Source organism: Chaetura pelagica, unplaced genomic scaffold (assembly GCF_000747805.2).
Source record: "Chaetura pelagica isolate M959 unplaced genomic scaffold, ChaPel_1.0 scaffold29, whole genome shotgun sequence".
In the NCBI taxonomy this organism is placed as follows: Eukaryota; Metazoa; Chordata; class Aves; order Apodiformes; family Apodidae; genus Chaetura; species Chaetura pelagica.
The window spans coordinates 2380275-2406424 of record NW_009970720.1 but is presented as its reverse complement, the minus strand read 5'-3'; the positions used below and the strand labels follow the sequence as shown (position 1 = coordinate 2406424).

The window sequence follows — 26150 nt, the reverse complement described above, 5'->3', positions numbered from 1 at the left end:
CTGGACCATTTAAAGTCGCAAAGTCAAAATAAAACTAAAAACTAAAAAAAAATGAATAAATAAGAGAGAGAGGTGGAAAAACAAAAGGCATTTTTTGCACAAGAAGACCCAGGTGAAATTCTCAGAACTTATCTGCACTGAGAAAGTATCAATGACTGTAAAATTTCACAGCCCCATTTTTAGAACCTCAGCCTTAGCGTTTTGTAGGGGAAATAAAGCTTTGGTTAACCTTGGCACTGGCAGACCTCATTAAAATAACAGCCTGTCACTTTCGAGTTTAAAATAACAGGGTTGTCAGTTTTATATTCAACGAAACAATCTACGGTCTTATTCTCTGGGCAAGGCGGCGGGGGTGCTGGGGGGGGTGGGGGGGAACGGCAGCGGCGCAAAGCCTGAGCAACACTGCCATCTTCAGGGTCCCCAAGCCACGGCATCCCCGGCAGCTGGGGCGATGCCACCCTCCAACCCTGCTGAATCCATGCCCTTCGCTTTTCACAGGCTGAAATATTATTGGTGATAAAGCACGTGCTGGAAAAGTGCCATGTCTTTTTTTAAAAAAAAAAAATAGTCTCCCTGTAGAGCAAATGAAGTTCTGCTTTGCTTGTTCGCGATCGAGGCGGGATCGTCCTCGCTGAGGTACCTAATGTGCATTGAAATGTTGGGCAACTGATCAGCTGCTTGAAACAAAAATATGCACCTAAGCTATATCTGATCAGTGGAGACATAAAGGTGCCTTCAAAAAGCACCTCTGCAAGAGAAATCCTCTGTAGCTAAATTCCAACACCTGGGTGAGACAGAGGAAACCCCGTTCAGTTGCTTATGCATAAGTGACTAGTGCCCCTGAGACATCTGGATGAAGCTGGCAGATGTAGCAAAGGACATACACGGGACACATCTTTCTCGAGCGACTACCCCTAAAACTTAGAGGTCCAAGTTAACTGCTTTTCATTAAGCCCAGTTTACAAAGAAGACTGTGTCAATTAAAATGTCCTATACTATCCTGCTTGTGACATATCACTCTAGCCCTGACTGTGACACTGCCATGTAGCAGAGACATAAACATAACAACCAGCTAGAAACAGTATATACTATGTGCTTGCTGACCTAGTCCTTTTAAACAAATTGTTGGTCGTTAGTCTTAGAATGCTTTCAGGTTAAATCCCTAATGGACATAAATACTGATCGATGTCTGCAAGTCTGGCACAGTTTTCTGCTGGCATGGCATAACACTAATCAGATGGTGATGATGTGGTGGTTCCTCCTGCCTGCCCGTGCCCATGCTGAAGGGCACACTCTTCACAATCCCACACGCAGCTCAGGTGGTCAAGTGTCATATCCATAAATCTATTACCAAGCTGCCTATCAATTATACCAGCTCTGTATAATTTTTAATGAAGATTGCAAGGGTGCTAGGCACATGGCTGGGTTTGTTAGACACATCTAGCAGAAAGCAAGAAGCAGGGAGTAGAAAATGGTCTGTTTTATTCACCTGGAAATAATGTAGCATGAAGAAGTGGTACTGGTTAAATGTCACTTGTGAATTGAAGGGCAAAGGAGTATGTGGCTAAGGAAACTACACATCCACAAACATGGCTTGTGAGGGCTACTTCTGTGTCTTTCCTCTAAGACAAAACCCAAGCCTTTTTCTATTTGCTGTCTGTAACTGCTTTGTTATTGTCACATGTTACATACATGGCCTGAAGTCCCTGAAATTACAGTGCCTCATCACAAACATCCACTTGAAACATCTTCCAAGAGGCTACACCACCACAGCACGTCATCCAGAATGGCACACAAAGAAGCAATATCCAGTGAGCAGCCAGAAACATTTGTACATTATTTTTCCAGGGCATAAAAGCTTAAGTCTCAATGGAACGTTGCACTGGGGTGTTTCTGGGCATCCCAAAAGAGAAGGTAACAACAGAAAGGCAAGCTAAATATTCTGTTTGCATTTCAAAAGTAAAATCTTCCCAAAATGCAGAATAAACAAGAAAAAAAATGCAATGGAAAACATCAGGAAGAAGGAAAGGAGGTTAATGAGAACCATTTCTTCTTAACACAAGCAAGATGCCATATTATTTCATTTTATTTATTGCATTTAACCTAGGTCAGTTTTGGACACATTTCACCATCTTTGAACGTTATTTTAGCATCTTTTGCTATTCTGTTGTCTGTGAGAGTAGGGTTTATATTGGTGGGGATGATGAACCTGGCAGGACTATGAGATGGACTTGCCAGGGGAGGTAATTTACTTTTTAAAAATTATTTTAGAGCCATCACTTTTCAAATTTGCTTTTTGGCCCCTCTTGCTGCTCAAAGTTTTGCAGAGGAATTCACAGAATGATAGAATGGTTTGAGTTGGAAGGGACCTTAAAGATGATCTAGTTCCAACCCCCCAGCATGGGCAGGGACACCTCCCACTAGATCAGGCTGCTCAGGGCCCCATCCAACCTGGCCCTGAACACTTCCAGGGATGGGGCTTCCACAAAGTCCCTGGGCAGCCTGTTCCAGTGTCTCACCATCCTCACACTAAAGAATTTCTTCGTAATGTCTAACCTAAATCTCTCCTCTTCCTGTTTTAATACATTACCCCTCGTCCTTTCACCACAGGCCCTTGTAAAAAGCCCTTTCCCAGATTTCCTGTAGCCCCTTCAGGTATTGGGAGGCCAGTATAAGGTCTCCCTGGAGCTTTCTCTTCTCCAGGCTGAATAACCCCAACTGTCTCAGCCTGTCCTCATAGGAGAGGTATTCCAGCCCTCAGATCATCTTCGTGGCCCTCCTCTGGACTTGATCCAACAGGTCCATCTCTTTGTTATGTTGAGGACTCCAGAAATGAACACGGTACTCCAGGTGGAGTCCCACGAGAGCTGAGCAGAGGGGCAGAATCTCCTCCCTTGACCTGTTGGCCACACTTCTTTTGTTGCAGCCCAGGACATGGTTGGCTTTCTGGGCTGCATGCCCACATTGCTGACTTGTGTTGTATTTCTCATCCACCATCACCCCCAAGTCCTTCTCCTCCAGACTATTTTTTGTCCATTCTCCATTCATGGGATTGCCCTGACCCAGATGCAGAGCCTTGCACTTGGCCTTGTTGAACTTCATGCAGTTTTGCATGACATCCATGACTGCCTCAGTCACGTAGGAAGTCAGTAGCAGGAATAAGAATTTCTCAAGTATTTCTCAATGTGGGGCATGTAACTGTACCATTTCCATAACTCTGGATATGAATTTATCTTTGGAACTGATGCAAATATTTCACTTTTCTTGCCTAAACAGTAATGCCTTTCTTCTGTTAGCAATTATAGATTAAGGATATTTTAATATCTATTGCTATATCTCCCCCAATAAATTAAAACTGTAATATTAATTTTTTTTTTGCTATGTGCTTTTTCTTATGAGAGTGAAAGAATTGCAATTCAAAACAAATTTAGTACTTTCAAATGAGCTGAAAAAAGTGGCTCCATATAATATCAAAGCTATATCAGAAAGACAGCTAGGGCAAGTCAGGCTCACAACAGCCAAAGAGATTTGCCTGTCTTAATCCAGATAAATCTTTGCTAGAGAAAGTGGAAAGGAAATATGTAAAATACCAAAAATGTCTGTATCTTGTGTTTAAGTGTTTCCACAGAAGTCTAACCTAGCTTGAAAGTTAATATTTAATTCAGAGAATGGGAAATACCAAGGAATCATTTACAAGGCCACAGGTCCCTAGGGGGATACAGTAGTCTTGACTTCGAAAATCACAAGTAAGCAATGTTAACTGAATCCCTCGTGGCTTTTATCTTGTTTTCAAGGGACTGTACACCTGTTACATGTTTTTTAAATGCAGGGGGTGATCAAAACGATGCATGGAGGAACACGCATAACCATGGCGGCCAATAAGAGACTTTCTGTGGTCATGCTTGAGAAGATCCCAGAACTGAAGCCACTAAAACCCACAGGCAAATGTTTTACATGTCATGGCAAGCATTACATCACCTAATTCTGTTCTGCATTTAAAGTTACATTAAAAATACCCCAAAGTTGTTGCCTGCCCAGATGTTCATCATGCAGAAGTGAACATGGCCATCAGGCTTCTCCTGGAAAGAGGTGAATCTATCCGTGTTCATAATTCCTCTTTCAAGGCCATGAGAAACCACACTGCACTTCCAGAAAAACAGTCTGAGGGTGAGGTTCAAGGAACTGCTTAGGCAGTTGCATAAACTTCACTGCCGAAAGTTGAGAGGATTAACAGAGGTCTGGTCACACAGCAGGAAAGAGCAAGACTTCACAGGGCCAAGTCCACAAGTGGTTTAAAGCTTGATGGTGAAATAATGCAATGGGGAGGTGACAGTAACTCTCAAGGGAGATATCTAAGAGGGACAAAAAGTGTTAAAATGCACCTGAATTGGAGGCATCTGAGAGGGCTGCAAATGGTAGCCTATTCCTAAGCTGTACTCTCTTTTGCTGTTGCTGCTTTTTGTGAGTCATGTAAATGCTTCCCTCCCCTCCAGGTTCTAAAATGGGAATGACACCTCAGGGGAAAAGCTGTGAGATTTAATTAGCTGTCATTTACCAACAATCCTGGGTAAAGTAAGACCATCTTACTTTACCAGATGCACTTCTGAAATTTAAAAAAAACCACAAACAAACAAACAAAAAAACCCCTTCATTGTTAGGAAATGTAATTATTTGTTGTCTGTATGCAGTACACATATAGAGTATGTAAGCATCATTTAGAATCTTCAGAAGTGACTGGGAATGGGAATCCTCATTTTTATATTCAGGTAGTATCAGCACGTGAGCTGTGAGACCCTCTCCATTCTTTTGCTTATTTCTATGAAAATACAAGGTTTGCACTCCAAATTACATCCCTTTCAAGGGGTGTTGACTCACTTGTAGTTCAAAACAGAAGTCTGCAGTTTTTTGGCATCAGCTGTAATTTGATTTAGGGTGGAAATCTGAATATAACTCAAAACATCTGAGTTGTGAATAGCTTAAAATAACTTCCAGAGAGGAACAGAGTTACTACTCTAAAAACCAATTACTTTTCAGTGATATCTATCAGATTGCTCATATAAATAGTTATCCAGGCGCGAACAGTAAATGACAAAATCTGTCCCTTTGATTCATGGTCCCCAAGCTTATATGAATGAACCCTCCTCCCTATAAACCCTCACCCTACATTTTCCATAGGATTGCTCTATCTGGTTTGCTACACGGTGGCCTAACGGGAGTTTACACACCTCTCTGTGAACACTGGGCAGTTTTTAACTGAGTTGCTTGTGCTGGTTGGCTGTGCCCACAAGTGTGGACTCTGGGGATTTTACCCTCAGAATGGACAGAAAGGATAAAAAGGGGCTGCTGTCTGCCCAGAGACCCTGGTCCCATGGAGCAAAGACATCAGAAAGGGCAGGCACCCTGAGACCATCCTCCCTTCTGCTAAAGGTTTGCCCACGGTGTGTAAACTGGAATTTAATTTGTGGGTTGCCAGGGCTCCTGTGTTGAGACTTTACAGGCCTGCAAATGCTGATAGCATCTCATATGAAAACAAAGTCCCTAGGGCTTGGCAAAGGATGTGGTGGAGATTTAGAAGGTGTCTGTGATGGCAAGAAACACTGTCAACAAGTCACGAGGCCAAATACTGTCTTACTTATTTCTTACAGATGAAAATGCAGATGGTGCTTCTGAAATAACATCCTTGGCTGTCTCTATCTCCTGCCTTATAAAGTGCCATTCCACAGAGTTTAAGCAGTGCAGGCCATTTGCTCAGAGAGCTATCATGTCTCAGAACAAAAGATAAAAGAGATAAATAGCCAAGTACAGTATTGTACCTCAAAAACCTAAAAGCCAATCTCAAGACTGAATGGAAGAATAGAGAGCTTTTATATCTTGGTGTTTTTTAAAGAATAAAGCTCCGCAACTTCCTTCGAAAGCTATTCAACAAGCTCCTCTAAATCCTATTACAACTTAATGTGAAATGCATCTGTTTCCATAAGGACAACAGTGGTACAATCCATCCTTTGCAGTCTGTCCTTTGTTGTGTTTTCTATCTATTCTTGTAGATTTTTCCACTTTAGTAAACCAGATGCAAAACAAGAACTGATAACATTTTAGCCATTTATTTATGAAGCTGATGCTGGAAAATCAGTTTGTTCCTGCTTGCTGCCTGAACCATTGCAAAATAAATGATTGTTCAAGGAGTTTATAATATAAAGAAACTGTTCTGATACTGTCACATTACTGGAATGTGAAGTCTGTATTCAGCTACAGATATATATCTGCACTTAACAGCAAAGATAGATATAGTCTCTGCATGCCTGTGTATACACAAACTTCTCACTGTTACTGAGACCCAAATGTACTGCATTGTATTCAGGCTGTGTGTCTTAAATCAGTTCAACATAAGCTCAGCACTGCATAATTTTCTTAAAACCTGTGCATGTAGCTCTAAATATAATATTTATCCAAGGCATGATCAAGTTGGTGGGTGAGACGTTTTCTCTGGTGTACACTCTTTAACTGAATTTACATCCAGCAGACTGTGAGGTGTATTAACTCTTAGAAATATGTATATTTAGGAAAACCTAGACAAGTGGAGACTAGAAATAGAAAGATGTAACATGCTTTTTATTAATGTGCTGCCTGCGGAAAAAGGTAACTTTCATTATTTGGATTCTCTGAATCCAAATGCTGAGTGCCTTGCTCCTAAATACAGCAATTTAAGTTTTAGCACCTTCAGCCCTTTTAACCTTCACCATCATTACCATTATGGAATTAAGCAACCTATTATTTAACATGATAGTGTGGCTGATGTTTTTAACCTGTTTTCCCTCTCCTTGTCTCTTAATCAGGTAACAGACATTAAAGAAAAGCTAAAGCTCTCTAAAAAGTTCTGGTCAACATTACCCTACACAATCTGCAAGGATGAGCGGGTGACAGCCGGTCCGTCAGTCGAGGAGGACTGCTGGAACGGCCACACCAAGGCCAGGTGAGGTGGACCCCTCTCCACCACACTCGGTCCAGGTCCCCATCTGGCCTGGAACAATCACAGAATTTCACAAAATTGTTAATAAGAGTGAAACAGAAAAGGGATGAACAAGTAATTGTCCACATGCAGCTTGTAGCTGAGGTTGCTTATTGTCAAGGTGCCATTAAAGCTGGAGTGCAGAAAATGTTCATTGGTTCAGCTCCAGAAGGATCATTTACACCAAGGTTTCTGAGAGCTCTTTTGCTCCATTTAGCATCCCTGTGTTGGGCCTGACAGCTTGTGAAGCAATTGTACTCTCGGGATATCATACTGGGATGAAACAGAAATTGGAATTTTGGCTCTATTTGCGATTGGCTGACTTAGATTAGTCTATTTGCTCGGGGGCTGCAGGGGAAAAAAGCAAACCTGAAAAACATCCAGCAGAGAATAAATGTAACACTCCTACTTATCTTGTGTAGGAGGCTCGACCTTATGTTACTTCAGCAGAGATACTGTGGTCATCTGCCCTTGTTTGTGATGAGTTCTCTGTAAGTTCTAATTTTGAAGGTTTGCTTGGCTCTGGCTGTGGTGGGGCTGGAGCTGGCAGATGAACAGGTGTCTCCAAAGGTCCCAGCATGGATTCATCAGCTGAATCAGCTGACAGAGGAGAGGATCTGATTATCCCTGCTGAGAAAGAAAGAGGAATTGGCTCAAGGACCATGGTGGGCAGTGAGGTTTCTGCAGCAGTAGTCTGCTTTTTTTGGTTGACAGGAGTGGAGAGTTTGAGTGTGTGACGAGCACTGAATCTGGAGAGCAGTGATGCTTTCTGGCACAGAAGGACTGGAATCTTTATTTTCCTTTTGCCTGATGATACGAATGAAGCCAGAATACAAAAAATAGCTCATTAAATATACATATATATATATATATATATATATAAAGTGAGAAAAGCACATGAAATATAAAAACTCAGTGAATATAAGACACCATATAAAAAAAAATAAACCTGTTAAGTGACGTTTTGCATGGATGGATGGGCAGATACATAGATAACTGCACCTACCTCATAATCTAATCACTTTTATAAGGAGTACACTTTACAAGACGAGGTTTTCCCTAGCCTTACTACACAATGCTGAAAATCATTCATCAACAGAGGAGAGCAAAGGGCTGTTTGGGATGCTGCTAGTCCGTTGAACACACGAGTGCTAGTCCATTTGAGACACACATGACCAAATCTGTCCAAAAGCACAAGTCACTGCTCAGTTCCTAAGTCCCAAGTCCAGACAAAGCCCCTGGGGACTCTGAGAAAGACAGCTAGGAGGAGTGTCTGGCTGTCACAGGCCTCTTCACAAAGGAGCAGTGTGAAGAGATAAATAAAACCATGGTTTTGTCTTCCTCTGTACTATCTGGGTTTGTTGGTTGGGCTTTTTAAGTTATGACCCAAGGCTGGGGAGCTGCAGCAGTTAAAGGGAGTTCCCAGGCCACACGTGGATGCCACACATCACATCAGGATGCATGCATTACTGAGACATATATGCTACTCTTTCTACAAAAGAGCAGTCAAACAAACCTGCAGATACCTCTCCTGGTTTCCATGACCAATGCTAGTGTTTCTGCTGCCTCTCACTGGGACTTTTCAGCTCTCTTCTGCTCCTACACTGAAGGGTCTGGCACAACTTCCATGTTTGTTGGGAGTTATGGAGGTGCATTTTATGCAGGTAATTTTTCACTCTCCTTATGCAGTATTTATCTTCTGAGAAGCCTGGTTATCTTCATTATGCCTTCTGAGATCAATGTTCTAGAGCCACTGAGAAAAGCTGTTCTCTGCTGATAATCTACTTGATTAATTTAACAAGGACATTTCGCTGAATGTGGAAACTGAGCTTCAAAGCATCACCTGAAAATAGAGTTTTCAGCAAGCCCAGCCACTGCTTCTCTGTCCAGTTTCTATTTCTTAACCAATCAGAGAGGAAATGTACAGACAGAGTCTTAATAACAAAATTCAATAAATCCTTCGGGTGGAGAGAACAAGTAATATACCAAAGAGATCCCAGGGCCTGTATATGAAACAATATTGAAAATAATATTAAAAATAACTAGCTTTAGATGCAAAATCAGCTCTTGACTAGTGAATAAAGACATTTACTGCAGCATATAGAAAAAAAACCACATTTCCTTGATTGTACTGACTAGTATCTGATACCAAATGCTAGTCTGCAAGAGCAAGTGGCAAAATCTGACCAATATGCATATACCTATTTGTGTTCACTGTGTCACCCATCATAAGCACCCCTGTGCTGTATGAAGAGTTGCATTTTGAATTCTGTAGAATATGACAACAATCCATGCTAGAAAAAAGGAAATTTAGCCACCTCTTGTTTTCCTAGACATTAATGCTGCAAGTAAGGAGACAACATGATGTTGGCTACTGTTGGGAAAGCAGATTGTTGCAGATTTTTATCAGATCTTTTAGTGGTATAAGCAATTAGAAACTTTGAATTGCCAGATAGATGTTATGCCTCATGTTTCATTTTATACATCACTTTTTGATGCTGCTTTCAAAGAGGAAAAGAGTTACAAACCTGAGATCACAGAAGATGAAAGCCAGGCATTACACCAAGGTCACTTGTGTAATTACACTCCCCAGATATCACTTTGCTGCCATGATTAATTTACAGTGACACCAGGTGTCAAATGAAGGTCGCCAATTCACGAATAATCATGGGGTAACAGAGTCATCCATTTGGTGTTCTGGAAGGGTGCACTTGGCTCATAGCTGGTCCTGTACAAAGAATGCTTTTAATCAGATCACATCAGGTAGAAACCAAGTGCTTTGGAAATGGGAAAACATTTATTAGGTGGATTAACCTATTTTTTTGTTTTGTTTTGTTTTAATCAAGAATAAGAATAACTGCTACTTCAGACAAAGTACTTTTTAAAGAGATTCCCAACAGTACTTCCCCATCATATCTGTAATTACAAAAGAACTTGAACTAAATTTATGTTCAAAGAATTAATGTCTTCTACCAGATAGATACAGATTTTTTTAAAGATCTTTAGGATTTTTTAAAAAAATATTAAGACCAAAATTTAAAAGATTAGCATCTTCCCTATATGCAGATAAATACTTAACAATAGCAGATAACCTCTTCACTAACAGGTGTTCTCCAGAAATAAAGGAATTTTCACAGAAATGGTGGAATTCAGGCTTTAGGACTTAAATCCAAAGTATGAGCCCTTGAGTAAGTGACTTATTCTGAAGTGAGAACAGTAACCAAATATGCCACTGCTCTGGTGGCCAGAAGAACCTTAAATTGCTCCAATCAGCTCATTTCAACCAACCCAGGCACTCATGCACTGTCATCCTGGTGCTCAAGCTCCATAGGACTAGAGATCTACTAGTATGTCTTAGCTCTGCAAGGCTGTAATCTATGGAAGAGATGAGACCTGTGTTGCTTTCCATGAGGAGGCTATTACACCTCTGAGGACAGTGAAGAAGAAATAAAATTATATATGAGACAGATAGTATTTATAAACAGAAAAAAAAAAATAGAGAAAGTTAGGGAATAAAAGGAAAAATTAACACTGTATTTTTCAACATGTAGCTCAAAAACTACAAGGTATTTCATCAAAATGAACACAGCATAGATTCTTAACTGGCCTGAAATTTTCTTCTGGCATAGGTAGGTGAGTGCCTACTTTCCAGGTAGAAAGCCTTTAATTCTTGGTGAAATTCAGGTCGGAAGACAAACTCACCAATCAGTGCCTGCCTTGGGAAAGCTGCTCATTGCTGACCACCAAGGCTTGCAATGAGAATGAGTAGAATGAGAATGAGTACTTCCTTTACCAGGCAGTAAGGAAAGTGAACCACTTAGCACCACTAGCCAAAGTGTAAATAAACCAATTATTGGTAAGTGTGAAAAGTGCCTGTAATTAATTGATGGCTCTAGTGTATTTTTTCATCTTCATCCTTCCAACAAACTGGCAGATGAGCCATTTTAGCCCTCTCTTGTCTCCTTGAGCTTTTCTCCAAGATAGAGGGGGCGAAAAAAACAACAACAACAAAAAGCAAACTGAAAATATCCTGTGGGGATTACCTGCTGAGCAAACAGATTAAGATGAGGTGATCCAGTTAGCCAAACAAGCCACATTTTCACTGCACTTATCTTTCAGGACCAGATGTGACTGCCTACCCCCAGCCCAGATTGAGTAAACTTGTGCTGTAGTTTGTACTCCTATTGCCTACCGTTCTGTGCAGCTGGAAAAACTCCAGTCCTGCCTGGGTGGGATGCTCCAGTCATACTGTAAGCAGCTGCTGTGGCAACAAAATATGAAGAACGTTGCCCTTTAAGTAAGGTGTCTTTTAAAAACCAGAATATTCCTCCCCTTTTGTTGCGTGTGTGGGGTTTTTTCATAGCTACAGCCTTTATAGAAGTGACCTGAAAGATTCATTAGTCATTTTCAACTTAAAAGGGAAGCAGACACCCTGAAACACTGACTGGATATTTAAAAAAAAAAAAAAAAAAAAAAAAAAAAAAAAAAATGTATAAAATATATTTGTGGTGCTTGGGGTTTTTTCATAGCTACAGCCTTTATAGAAGTGACCTGAAAGATTCATTAGTCATTTTCAACTTAAAAGGGAAGCAGACACCCTGAAACACTGACTGGATATTTAAAAAAAAAAAAAAAAAAAAAAAAGCTTTTAAATATGCTTTGTGGTGCTTGGTTATGATGTGCCAAAAGACATCTTTGTTGTGTCTGCTGAGACAAGCAAGAGCTGCGGAAAGGCTAAGAGGAACAGAAATCATTAATATTTTAGAAAACAATGTAAATTACACTAAAATCCTGACATAGCTGAGCAAGGAGCAAACGGCAGAAAACAAACAGTATTGTTCACCTTCTCCATACTCAGAGGACTAAGAAAGCTGGTTTTTTTTATTTATTTTTTTTTTTTCACTAAGAGGATGCAAAGTACAGACACTGATTCAGGTTGGCACTTCATTTTGTTCATAATGGGTGTACAGTTCTCAGTTTCTGTAGTGGCCGGGCGTACAGAGAAATCGTTACCCAGAGCAGAAGCAGCAGCAAAGCTAAAAATTCACAAGGGTGTCTCCATTTACAGAACTGCAGCAAAAGCAGCTGTGTTCAACATCTTTGCCCAGCCAGCAACAAATCTTCTGTCAAAAAGTGGTCCCAAGGCAGGGCTTCCTGTTTGGTGCGACTTAACCCTACCCCACACACGTCAAAATGCTTTTGTCAGAACATGTGCTGGGCTGCCTCCCAGAGGCTGTCACTCACCAGACACCTTGGGCTGTGTGTTCCCGTGCCTGCACCAGTCCTTCCAAGAAAGGAGAGCAATTCAAAGATATTTACATTCGATATAGGCTTTTCTGCCTTTTTTATTCCCCCTCAGGAAGCAAGTGAACTAGTTCAGTAAGGAGGGCAGAATCCAGCTTCACATTCAGACATGTAAATTCATGCATTTGAATATAGATGCCTGTGGGTGAGACAATAAGCAGTCATTTGTGTTGCCGAAGTGAGAGTTGAGTCATTTGAGTCTCCGGCATGTCTGAGATGAGTATGACACAGGACACTAGTTCCCATCTGGACCAGAGCCTAGGCAACAACTGCTACAGCATTTTAAAAACGTTAAGGTGCCTGAAGGGACACCCAAAATCCTGCCAGTGTAGTCAATGTGGCAGTTTTCAGCTGCCTGAACACACTTATCTACTGATATGTGAGATAGTCTGAATAGTCAAGACAACCTTATGCAGCTGGCAAATAAGACCCTGGACCTATGAGATATTCAGACTTCACTGGAGTGGCAGCAAGACACAAAGCAGCACATCCCCTGGTGGCTAGAGTGGCATTCAAGACTCAATCTGGCTGCCTAAAGAAGGACACCTCATATAATGTTAGATGCCCCAGGTGTACAAGATCTCCCCCTTAAGCTTGTGGATATGATGCAGGACCTATAGAAAAGCCACACCTCTCACAGCAAGTAATTAGAAAAGGAAGAAGAACCAAGAGCAATCAAATGGGACCAGATGTCTACGTTTGTGCAGATAAATCCCAGCAGATGACATCTAATGAACTAATCATCTGGCCAAAGGCACATGGGACTCCAACAGTGGTCCCTGCTCCACTGACAAATAAACTCCTGACTAGTTTTGACTCGATCTTGTGTTGACTAGACCTGGCAAGAGTGGGACTCTGCTCATACGCAGGCACTTGCATTTACACATGCAAGTTTTGGTAACTGTGTAAACCTAAAGATGAGTCCTCAGCCTCTCTAATTCTTTTGTTCTTATGCCCTAAAGGCCAAGAGGCTCATTTGTCTGGGAATTCAAGTATCCACCTAACCTTTAAGCAATCACAAGGTAATGGACTTCTTGTGACCCACACTTACACACCTAGATGAGGTGCACTGGACCATTCTGCTGAAAGGTTAACCCTTCTATGCCAGGAATGCTGTGAGGGCCACCAGATCCTAAGGCAGGTACAAGGGGAAGTGTGACAGATTGAGTAACTTCCTGTGGCTGAATGGGCTGGTCCATTTAAAGTTAGATGGTCTTCAGAAGGACACCAGATCCACTCTAATCACAATGCAGAATATGAACCTCAATAAAAAGCACACACCAGAGCACTCTAACTGCTTTGAATCTCCAAACTAACTCATATTCTCTCCATATGAAAAGCTTACTAAGAAGTCAGTACATTCTTCTTTTATTATTAGCAATAAGGCAAGAAGAAATAAACATAAATCAGTCAAAGAAAGCCCACGAATTGCTGTTCAGGTCTAGGGTCTCATGGATGGCTTGCAGTAAGGAGCAGCTAGCCCTTCATAAACAAGGAGAGCAATCCACGTGAACACTCAGCAATCTCAAATAATTTCTAGCAGCTACAGCCATGGTGCTGTCATGGACAAGACACCAGGTAAGATGGACATCCTCTCTGAGCTGGTAGGGCAATTCTTACATTCTTACTTTTTTTAATCAACTGCACCTTGAAATCACTGATTTACTTCTAGGCTGAGTAATTTATCTACACCAGCCATTTCATTTGTAGAGACGTGTGACAGATGGAGGTGCTGTTCCTTTGCAGCCCAGAGCTTGCCTGCACACCAAGGTCTCCAACCTGCTCCCTCCAGGCAGCTCTGCAGAATTATTTCCAATTTCTATCTTTGGTGATTCATAACTCCTCTAGACTAGGAGAGGTGGCTCTGCATTCTCACCATAGTTAAGCCTGTACCACAGGAGTCTGGATGGGATCCCCACAGCATTTATATTTCTCATTACGGTACTAGTGAAACAACAGGACACATGTTTTGAGGCTGGGTATTTTTGGCAGCCATATTTTGTTCTTATATGTTCACACTCCCCCAGGATTATTCTCATTTGAGCTTTCAAAGGCCACTGATGACATATGAGTCTCATCTTGCAAAAGGAGTACCTATTAGGATGAAACTGAACCTGTCCCTAGTGCAGCAAAGCAGTCATCATTTTGTGAACCTCCAGAAACAATACAAAACTGAATTTCCCTTAACCATGGCTTCAGCAGAGAAAGTCCTTTCTTCTCCCTTTACTTTCACATTTACTTTTCAGGGATATATTTTGTTTCCAGACCAATATGACTATAACAATGGCACCAGTGCCAAATTTGAATATCAATAGCAAATTGGATTGGCACAATTGAGAGTGAAGTGAAATACTCTTCAACTGTAGTTGGTATCAGGCATCATGATAGTTTGCCTTTAGTAAGCTAGACTGTGCTAGTATGACTGGCTGAGCACACACCTACATGAGGAGTGTCACAAACATCTGTAGGATAGCCTGGTATGCAAACTAATTACAAAATAGATCATATCATTATAAAGAATTTGAACAAAGGGTCAATCTGCCTCAGATCCTTTGCAGTCTAAATATGAGGCAAAGGTAGGAGGTAAATACAGATGAGAGAGAACAGGGAAGCAGTGATACCCTGTTTTCTCAAGATAACATCAAGAAATAATGTCAGCCTTTTATCAGCATAGCAGCTGTCAAATGCACATACGGAGATTCAAAGCTGGAAAAGATAGCTGGAAAAGATAGCTTTGCAGATGCCTATAAGGAGAGTTTCCTGAGAACAAAAAGAAGCAGGGGACAAAGTGTTCGTATTTAACAAAAGATGATGATGGCTTTTATCATGGGGTGATTGGAGGCATGGGCTGATTTTTACAGGGGAGAGATACCTGCAAAAGCACAGTTGCTACCTGTGAGCAGCCTAAGACTGCATTTGCCAAGGTCAGAGAAGGGAATGCTGCAGTCATCAAGAAAAGATACGCTCAGAGCCTGAATGAAAAATTCAGGTGTGTGGATGGGTAGAAAATGCCATATCTTAAATATGTTATGCACAAAGCATGTGGGAGATGCAAGTATAGCCTGTTTGTAAGGAATAAGGAGAATCAAAAAGAATCAGATCAAAGAGAATACTGGAGTTTGGTGAACTCACAATGCTGCTTATGGGTCTGGATGTTGGATAGGCTGGAAATGTTATTCATGGTGGTCAGAAGAGGGATGCAAGGAAGAACTGCAGAAGGAACTTAATCAAGTGCTTCCTTTAAACAAGGAGCACCATAATGCCTCAAGACAGCCTTCTAGACTATCTCAAAACAACAAATATGCTATATATATAAGAAAGGGCTTCATAATTTTTAAGCAAAAGGAAACAAAAACAGAAAGATGCACTGTTAGATGCTTAATTTAGTGCAACCATTCATAATGGTAGTGGATCTGAACATGAACTTAACTGCTGGTTGATGAACCTCTTCCATAGCTCAAAGAGCCAGTGCACTTGCTGGGGAGTTATGTGGAGAGTTAGGAGGTTGGAGAGCTTAAATCCTTTCTGCTCTCTAGGCAGCTGAGATACTAAAACGAACCTTTAGCATCTGTAAAATTAAAAAACATATTTTTAAAATGGTTTCACTGGAGCTGTTTAAGAACTCTGTAATTGTTCCAGTGTCAAATGGCTTAGCACAGCACTTACTGTACAGTCTTTTGTTTCTGAAACTTATTGCATTTTAAACTATCATTCATCCTGCTATATAGATACTTGCCAGAAATCATGAACGATGGCTTGACCAACCAGATCAACAATCCAGAAGTAGATGTGGACATCACAAGGCCAGACACTTTCATTCGACAACAAATCATGGCCTTACGTGTCATGACTAACAAACTGAAGAATGCATATAATGGAAATGATGTCAACTTCCAGGATACAAGTAAGAAACCATTAACTGTCATTAAATAAGTATATTTTTGGAACACATTTAAAAATAGGTTCCATTGGAATGACCTTCTTTGGTCTTTGTGCTGTGTGTTGCTGACAACATAAAAAAAATGTCTTTTTCTGTCCTGTGAAATTCCAGCTATGTATTTCTTTTGCTCCTCTTGCTCATCTTTGTGCCAAATGTATCAAGACACTGAGGGCTTTCTATAATGCCAGCAGCCTACCCTTTCTCCAGGAGGGCATTTAAGCACATACTTAAATCACAGTGGCCTTCATTTGATGCTTTTACTGAACGGTAGCACCACCACCACTTCTCTGTTCCTAAGGTGTTTGTCCCCATCAAGGTGCCAGCTGGAATGCAAACAGAGAAAAGGGATGGGCACTGTGACCCATGACCCTCACGTTGTTTCCCTCTCTCCCTTGTGCCAGGCGATGAAACCAGCGGCTCGGGCAGTGGAAGTGGCTGTACAGATGACATCTGTCCCACCGAGTTCGATTTTGTCACCACTGAAGCGCCGCTGGTTGACTCCGACAGGAGGGAGGTGGAGGCTTCAGCCACGCGGCCTGGCTGGTCACTGCAGACGTTGCTCATGGTCTTCATCAGTCTCATACTGCAGAGACAGTGGAGATAATCCCGGATCTGGTCGGAGAAACTGTCTTTTAGCTACAGAAACAGCCAACTTGCTTCTTTTCTTATACTCTTGGACAGTGGACCATGCCACAAACACTTGCAGTTTTCTATGAGAAGAGAGCAGTACTGCAACCTGCTTCCCTTTTTTGTTTTCCCAAAGAGTACCAGGTGCCAGACTGAACTGCTTCCTTTTTTTCAGATAACTCTGAAGATGATATCCACTCTTGAGATAATTCTTTCTCAAACCTTTATTACAGACTTTAAGAGCTTCATTTCCTTTCATGCTGCAAAAGTAAAAGGATCTTAACAGTGTGTGTTTTTTCCCTAACGAGAGAAAAAGGGGGGAGAAACCAAGAAAACAGTTGTCTTTCTGAATCAGGCCTGACTCGAGGCTGCTGCATTTCAACAGAATATCAACAAAACAAAAAAGACAAGAAATAAATTCAACCATTCTTCACTGACAGCCAGGTTTCCTTTAGGAACTTCTGTAGGACATCCAGATGATCAGAATGATCATTGCTATAGGGAGGAAGTCTGGATTTTTTTTCAAACACAAAAGCATATCTGAATGGTGAATGTCTTGCACTCCATCTGCCAACCACATCAGACTGGTATGAAGGCAGAGAAGCTGAAAAATAAGTTTATCTTTTAGTATGATAGTAGCTCCACTAGCTTCAGAATATCATGTTACAGTTGTTTAGGATTTAAATCTTAATGCCCAGTAAAAAATTGAGTAGTAACACGATTTCACCTAGCTTCTTTTACTATTTATCCATGTTGTACAATTGGCACAGATTTCCACTTAGTTCACCATCAGCTGTGATGGCAATGCTAAACAACTCTCCTGACAAATCTGCCCTCAAGGGTTTGGACAGAAAATAATCTCTTGTGATATAATCTCTTTCCTTTTGTCACTGTTCTGACATCGATTAGGACATTCTGCTACTATGTTCATTATCCTACCCACATGGCAATTCTCTAATGGACTCCCGGTGACTGGATCAATAGTGTGTTCCACATCCAACTACGTCTCTCTTATCAGTTCATTTCAGTATCACAAGGATTTCTTCTACAAAATTTCAGAACAAACAAATATATAGTACTGACATGGAGATTTCTTTCACTTTTTTAGTCTTAGTATGATCATCTATTTTTATATCTATAAATATATATAAATCACAGATTTTAACTTCTTAATTACAAGCTCAGGGTTGACACTTCTTTGTAAGAAAAAAAATGTTTGGTCAACCAGCTCTTCTTTTTTTGTGCTGCTCTGAAACGTAACTCTTTAATGACTGGTGAGCACAAAAATCAAAGAAGAGAATTTTTTACATATCCAGTCGTCCATTTCTTAACAGATTTGAAGGGTGGGGGAAAAAACCTCTCTCATATGTGTGTATTTGTAGGGGGCATGCAAGTTTGTGTGATAGACCTACAGAAGGGCATGGATGTTATTGTGACAGCAGTTGTACTCTCAGATTGTTAAAGGATGCATTGTTTTAATAATCATTGCCTAAATGACCATGGTCCTGGATAGAGTTTCCTTAATTTGCATCTGGTTGTAAGACCCAAGATGAAAGCTGTTTAAATTCCAGCCGAATGAGTGTTGACAATTAGGCATCAAAACCTCCCCTCTGCCATCAGCCACAGACAAAGGGCTTCTGAGACTATTCTATGTGATGTTGAAATGATTGGCCAGAAATTTACTTCCTAATTCTTCTGGTGACTCTGGAAATGGTATAGACAAAATGTGGAAACACTGTAAAGCCAGCCAACCACATTACAATTGAACAGCAGAGCAGGTAGATCATATCCATTGCAATCTCTTTTTCTTGTCAAATTATAATTAGTTATCGATTTAGGCATGAAATTGAAGTAGAAAACACACAGCACATTAGGATAAAGTAGACTTAAGCACTTTTACTAAAAAGTATTTACAAACTATCTATATAATATGTCTAATGACAAAAAGCATAGGTTTTGAGCCACTTCTATTCCAATCTTCTTTTCCCCACTTGTTTGTTTATTCCAAAGTATAAGGACCTACCCTTCTGGGTCCAGCCTAGTGCCCAGGAGTCACTGGCTAGGTGTTCAGATCCTGTGCATCTCACACCACCCATAGCAGGGTTTCCTGCTGCTCTGCTGGTTCACTCCGGAGCAGATCTTCTAATTCATCATGTAATGCCTTCAGGGAGTTAAGCAGCAGAGTTTAAGCCAATTCTCACAGGCTTTTTTTTCTTGGCCCTGGTACAGCAGGTACCAAGCAGGTGATATTTAAGTTTTTTTTCTTTAACTTGCATATACACTTACTTGCAAGGAGAACCCTTTAAAACTCTTCCCTGATCCACCTCTTTCTACTCATATACACACTCTTTTTATGCTGCTTCTTCTCAGCATCCTTGTTTCAGGACCAGTTTAGTGTAATTTTTGTTTAGCCCATTGTGCTTTTATTCAGTAGTAACTGATACAATTTCCACCTGATTATTCTAGGTCTGAAAGCTTATTGACAGGTAACAAAATTCTAGACCTCTGAGGCAGGTCATCTGTTGTACCTGCTCCACACTGCTTGTTAAGGAGCTGATGGACTCCTTGGGTCTTTGTGTTATCCCTGGCCCACCCATAGGTGATCTATGACTTTTCAGCTAATGCTGCCAAATGGGGCTCCCAGGGTGCTCTCAGCTCTTAGTAGTACTCCATGGGCTCGTAGTCAAGGAGTAAGAGGGATGGCTAAGAACTAGGGAGTTTGCTGAAGGCTGTTCTCACTCAGGGAGCTTGCAGGAGGGTCTCTGCTTTGCTTGTACTGGATCTTAAAAACTTTCAGTGAAACAACAAACTAAAAATCTAAATCTAAATCTTTGCCAAAATGCAACTTTCTTGTGGAGTTCTGCCAGAAATTCATGTCTTTCATATTATTTCCCCTCTTATTTTCCTGCTATGCATGGTGATACCTTGTCAGGAGATGGAGATGCCTTTGCATGAGGTATTAGGCCTATATTTATTTAACAGTCCCTAAAGGTTGAATAGTCTTTTCATATATAGCATTTTTTCTGAGATTAAGAGAGCTATTAAATATACAGAGCAAATTAAATTGGGAATGAAGGCAAGAAAAGAAAAACCATTTGTGTTCATAGATGCCAGAATCTACATAACTTCCAATGCTTCTGTTTGCACATCCTTTACATTCAAGAACTTCTTCTAAGGTAATTTTTTGGTGTGTCACAATTTAAATATTTCTCTTCTGTTATCAGATGGTAAAGTAAGAAATTATAAAGAAGACAATTACCTGCTCAAGAAAAAGGACCTACGTCCTGTAGAAAAAATCCTTTTGTACTGTGTAAAACAGAAGTTCTTGCCATTTTATGTCCTTTTACAGTGGAGGTTCTTAAAAATTAGATGAATAGTATAATCAGCGCTATAGACCCTTGTGACGTTTTCCATTTTAACATTAACTACATTGGTTTTACATTGTCCTCAGATTTTTAATGTTCACTGTATTGCAGAACTTTCTACTAGTGACTCAGCACACACTCCTGTAACTGCAGTGAAGACTACCTGAACTCTGGCTAAACTTAGGCATTTCAAAAAAGACAATCAGAAAGAATCAAAAAGAGAGGGTAAATATTTCCTACTAAAGAGGAAAAGCAGGGGAACCTGAGCCTCAGGGTTCTGGTAAGGGCTGATCTATCCCAATTTCCTAAGAGGCATTGCAGAGCTCTGGAAAGCTCCCAGAATTGGAGTCTCACTCATACAAATGATCCCAGTTCTGCAGGATTTTTAGGAAGGATGATTCCCACAGCTGTGTGAACCAGTCTGAGCTGCTTCCATGCAAAATGGCTGTGAAATGGAGCTGTTCTTGGAAGGTGGACTGTGCGTGCAGTGTCTCAGCAGGCCTCAATTGCCTTCAGTTTATTAACCAACCCTGAATCATTATCAAATGTAACTATGCTTATTCACTGAGACTTTTTTATCACTTCAACATGAAAAATAAATTACAGCAGCAATGCAAATTGTGGCTTTTGTTTTTAATCTGCTTCCAAAGATAATCCACTAAAACTGAATACAGAAATTGTGTTAATTTTTCTGCTGTGAAAATCAGGTTTCTGCAGATTTCACAATGGTTACAAGTGTCTGAGCTAACTTCAGATATTAAGAAGAAATCCACATTTCAAAACTTTTAAAGTTGTATTTAGTGTATTAACCCATACATTTTCAAACCTGCTGGATGAGAATGAATAGAGTTAACAGTGGAGCATCACATAGAACTGCAAAATCTCTTATTTCAAAGGGAACTTAGAATCAGAGAATCATTAAGTTTGGAAGGGACCTCAAATATCATCAAGTTCCAACCCCCCTGCCATGAGCAGGGAACCCTACCACTAGACCAAGTTGCACAAAACCTGGTCCAACCTGGCCTTAAAAAGCTCCAGGGATGGGGCATCAACAACCTCCCTGGGCAACCCATTCCAGTTCCTCATCACCCTTATAGGGAAGAAAATGTCTTCCTAATATCTAACCTAAATCTTCCCTCTCTCAGTTTAAAACCATTGTCCTTGTCCTATCACTGCCTTCTCTGATGAAAAGCCCTTCCCCATCTTCAACAGTCAAAGGCTGAGACTGAGCTGTAGGGCTGAGTATATGTTGTCAAAACACAAGACACAGCAATTTGTACTCCCAAGAAAATTAGGGCAGGTGATGCACTGAACAGGGCAATGTTTCAATTACAGCTGGTCACATGGACTGAGGATCATATTAACATGTGTAACCATGACTCTTTTTTGATAAAGCAATGATGAAGAGCAGATTACCATCGTAATAGGAGACATGAAACATAAACAATATGATATTAGCCAATTTCTCAGCTGTTAAAAAGTGCAGGTGGTCTAGTGGAGAACCAAGAACTTTGTTTTTTAACACAAATTTCTAGCACCAGACAAGATAGATGGTCTTAGAACATTTTTCAACAGTCTATCCTATTCAAATCTGCCTACCAATACAATCACTTGGGAGTAATTCCTATGGCAAGCATTTTTACTATAATCAGGGACAAACAAGTAAGTCCTTTTTTCTTGAAGCTGTTCATATTTTGTTCCTTTCTGACTCTCAATAAAACAGCAGCATTGTCCATAAAAGAGGTGATATTAGCATCCTCACCTGTAAGTTTCCAAGCTTTACTCCAAAGCAGTTGCAGCTTTTCTGCCCACCTTCCTTTAGCCAAAGTCTCTGATCTGTCCAGGGGTTGAAGAAAGTCACATAGTTTAAATTCTACAGATTTGAATCAAACCATTTCAAGAAAATGGGTCAGTATTTCAATCAGCCCTCATTTCACCTCTATTTTGAATTACATAAGGGTTTTGTCTCATGGTGCCCTGGAAAAAATAATTTCTTCTTGCTCTTTCTCCCTTATTCTGGAACCAAGAAATCTGTGAAGCTTAATACTTTAAGCACTAGGCAGCATCCAGTGGTGTTTGTTTATCAAACTAAGGACAGCTGCATTACCAAAAGAAGTTGTCTTTTATTTCTGGAGAGGGTTTAGGGAAAGGGAGTTATCTGTTCATCATTAGCAAAAAAGAATGGCATTGATTTACTTTAAATATAATGGGATCCCATCTGTCAGTATCTCTTCAGACTTTTTAAAGCCAGATTTCCAGGGAAGACTAATCTACTTCCTCCAAAATAGGAATCAGTAGGATTTTCTTCCTTGAAAAAATTACAAAGTATATGGCTATCACCTTCAAGCAGTGGGGGAGCTGGAAAGAAATTTTCCTTCTTCAAAGTGAGAGACTAGCCATGTAGGCAGCTCTGCTGATTTCACCTCCTGGAGCTTCTTTTATACCTCTGCCAGGCTCTCCTGAGCTCCCAGACAGATCACCTGAAGCAAGGAGGCTCCTGGACATGCAAGTTGTTCCTGCCAGTTATGGATTTTGTTCTTCTAAGGTGGTTACAGAAACAACGGAGGAATGAGTGAGGGGAGCAGTGATTTCACAGTGAGACCCAGCAAATATATGACTATGTGTGATTAACAATAAAATCATCTGAGGGACAGCTGGTGCTCCTCGCTGCTGTCCAGCTCTTCCTTTTGACCTCCTGCCTGTGAATCTTCTGTGTAGTTTAATTATAACCATACACTTGGGGACATGGCAAAGGCCCAAATATTGCTTCACAAGTCATTGGTGTTTCGCTAGTGTGCTACATGGTTTCTCTCCTTAGTTTCCAGGTACACTGGCTAATTTTTTATCTTTTCATATGTGAGGAAGAGCTTACTACCTAAAACAGACTTCTGTGTATCACTAGTTCTTTTTCCTAAAAACATACATGATTTAGGCATGAAGGTCCTTCACATCTCTCACTGAAATGACACGATTCCACTATATCTAGTGAGTTTTTTTCTCAAGCCTGAAGGGGTCATTCATGGGGGCTCGGGAGGAAGCCCAAGCTCCAGTCATTCAGCCAAGGCTTCACAGAGGTCACCCATGTTCCACTAAATGCCCCAAACACCAGGTTACAGGTGAGCTGTGCTCTTTTGCCTCTCTCCTCTCCTCATTCCTCACCTCAAAGTATAATCATGGGCCAGAAAAATCTTTTGAAATTAATATTTCATCCAAGCTAGTGCATTCCAGCAACAACAACAAAAAAATCATTTTTGGCAAATCTGTTTTCTGATGGTAAACATTTTTAAATAAAGCTTCTTGTCTGGCTCTCCTCCCCCAATGTGCCACATGTCCCATCTGTCTTTGAGTCACCAGTGTCCCTATGACCATTTGCTTCTCCACACTAACCCATCTTTTTGGTCATTTTTTACTCACTGGGTTTTCATCTCCCTTCCCCAGATCTCAGTGCCTTTACTAGCACTTAAGGCTTCCCTTCCCAGACAGAGGGTGTAGCATCAAAGAGATTTTTTTTTTCCACTTACTTTGGTTTTTTTTCAGTCTTTACCAGACCCCAAATTTAGCTTCTGTTCTCTATTCAAAACATGATCTGCTGGGTGTTATGCTCTTGATCATCTGACATAAATCCTGATGACCCTTTTTTTCAATCTAGTGTGTTTTTAGAGCTTCTAAACTACATTTTGGCCCATTCATTCAGTCATGGCAAAATTCTGGTTCTTCCTTATAACTGCAGCAGACAGTTTGTGTTTTGTTATCCTCTGCTGTGCTGATGAGCCAGGAAGGCCAGCCACAAAGAATCCATGGATTGCTATAGAGCAAGATTAACTGAACAGGTAACAGCAGCAGGAAACCATTAGTGTCAGTTCTGTAATTGATTATGTTGAGGTTTGGTGTTGGGTTGTTTTTTTCCCTTTTATTTTTAACATTCTGGCCTTCATTTGATTTACTTTCACATTGCCTATGTGTGTGTGGCATCATATCCCAGTAAAGTACCTACAGATTAACTGTTTCAGCCTTTAAATAACAGGGACTAATTTTCAGCAGTCAGTCAATCTTAGTCTGCTTGTAGGAACTGCAGAGTGATAATCGCTTTTAAAAAGCTGCCCAGAGAGAAGTTGGAGGAGTTCAGATTTCAGCTCTGTGCTAGCAGTCGAGATTGAGGCTGCAAGAATATCTTGTAAATAGCTTCTGAATCCGTGTTTGTACTTGAGGGGGGAGAAGGGAGCACTTGCATCTCCAAAATATTCTGAAGTTTCTTTTCAACTTTTCCCTAATCTGAACACAAATTTACAAATTAGGGATTTTCATATAGGTGTTCAGGGATGTGAAACTGCATAAATCAATGGACATTTATATACTGATGCCTCCTATGTTACTTTATTTTTTCAGTAAACAACATCATTTAATTTCCACTAGCAATTTTGTTACATTTAGCAAATTCGAATAAAGGTTGTTGTTTAAGTAGGTCAGATGTCTTGATTTGGGTGTCAATTGGCATTTCTTCTTGCTTGTTAAACTTCTACAACTCCAGGAATATGAACATTGCTTGAAAGCATGCAAATTGTTAGCTCCAGTTTTGATGCTGTATGTCTAGATTAGCATTCAACATAGTTAAATGTGACTTGATAGGGGTGATATTTGAATGCAAATCAAGTTTAGATTAAAATTTGGTTTAGACAGAAAAAGGGTTGGGTTTCAAAAATTTCATTAAACATTAAACCTGCTTTTCTACAGATCCAATTTTAACATTTCACACTAGTCTGACACACACCAAAAAAATCTCTACATATGTTTACAGATCATTTCAGGAGAGTTAAAAAAAAATAAAATAAAGTTTTAAAAAAATTCTCCCATTCAAATGCTACTTACAAAGAAACAGTATCTAGTGGCACATGGCAGTGTGTGTGTATACATATATATATGTATATAGATGTAGCAGTGTAGCAAGGCAGAGTTTGAACTCTTAAGGAAAAGCTTCTTTATGGCTTTGTAACTTCAGAGAAATAATGCACCATGGACAGAAATTGAAAAAAATATATAGAATTGTTTTGATACCTTTGGGAAGCAGGTTTCACAGAGTCCAGTATTTTTTGTGTAAAATGCCTTAAATCACTTTCTGTAGAACTAATGCCATTGGATTTGTTTCTGTGTATAGCCTTTGATAATAATAACTTTGGATGCAACACTAGACTTTTCTTTCCACTGCAATCACATACAGCCTTATGATTACCAACTACAGTAGACAGACTGTGAAAGCTCTGCTTTATTAGCTGTAATTGCACTTTCCATCCACTTAGGACTTAGAGCTTGGAAGCAAGAAGAGGTGACAGCGCCAAGAGCACCAAGACCTTCCTGATGGGCAATCCCTACGTTCTCTCAGGCTTGCACTCCTTTCCCACTCACTCCTTTTCCTCTCACCCCGTCTTGTCTTCATGAAAACTGGTTGTGTCTTCAGGCCCAGGGTCATCCCCCTGAACACTGGACACTTCTGGAAGTGCGCAGTCGCTCAGCAGGTTGCCTTTCTGGGTCTTGGCAGTTAGTGAAAAGAGACAGGCACCTCCGTAGCTGGGAAGGAGCTTACGTCTCTCCCCTGCACAGGCAGCCTGGGATGACAAGGTTTGTCATTTAGGACTCTCACTTCAGTGCCTGGATGTAGATGCCACTGGTGAGAGGGGGGGGATCCAGACTTTGCCCAGCTTCCCCTCTCCTTTTCCTGGTCAGCACAATGGTGGGTCTTCTTCATGGCAGTGCTGGAGTGAGGAGCCTGAAGAGGTAACCGATTTGGGGAAGTCACACAATGACAGAATCATAGAAAGTTAGGGGTTGGAAGGGACCTCCAAAGATCATCGAGTCCAACATCCCTGCCAGAGCAGGACCAAAAACTAAGGCAGATCACTCAGGCATCCAGGCA

At 40.7% G+C, this 26150-nt stretch overlaps 1 protein-coding gene across 1 annotated transcript in view; it reads left to right on the top strand.

Annotated features, from left to right (window-relative positions):
- The window catches only part of GPC6 (glypican 6), a 514022-nt gene extending 497168 nt beyond the window's left edge, over nt 1–16854 (top strand). The window contains exons 8-10 of the mRNA XM_010006359.1: nt 6834–6970; nt 16039–16214; nt 16652–16854. Coding sequence (XP_010004661.1) covers nt 6834–6970; nt 16039–16214; nt 16652–16854 — 516 coding nt within the window. The remainder of the gene's footprint in view (nt 1–6833; nt 6971–16038; nt 16215–16651) is intronic.
- The last annotated feature ends 9296 nt before the right edge of the window (nt 16855–26150 follow it).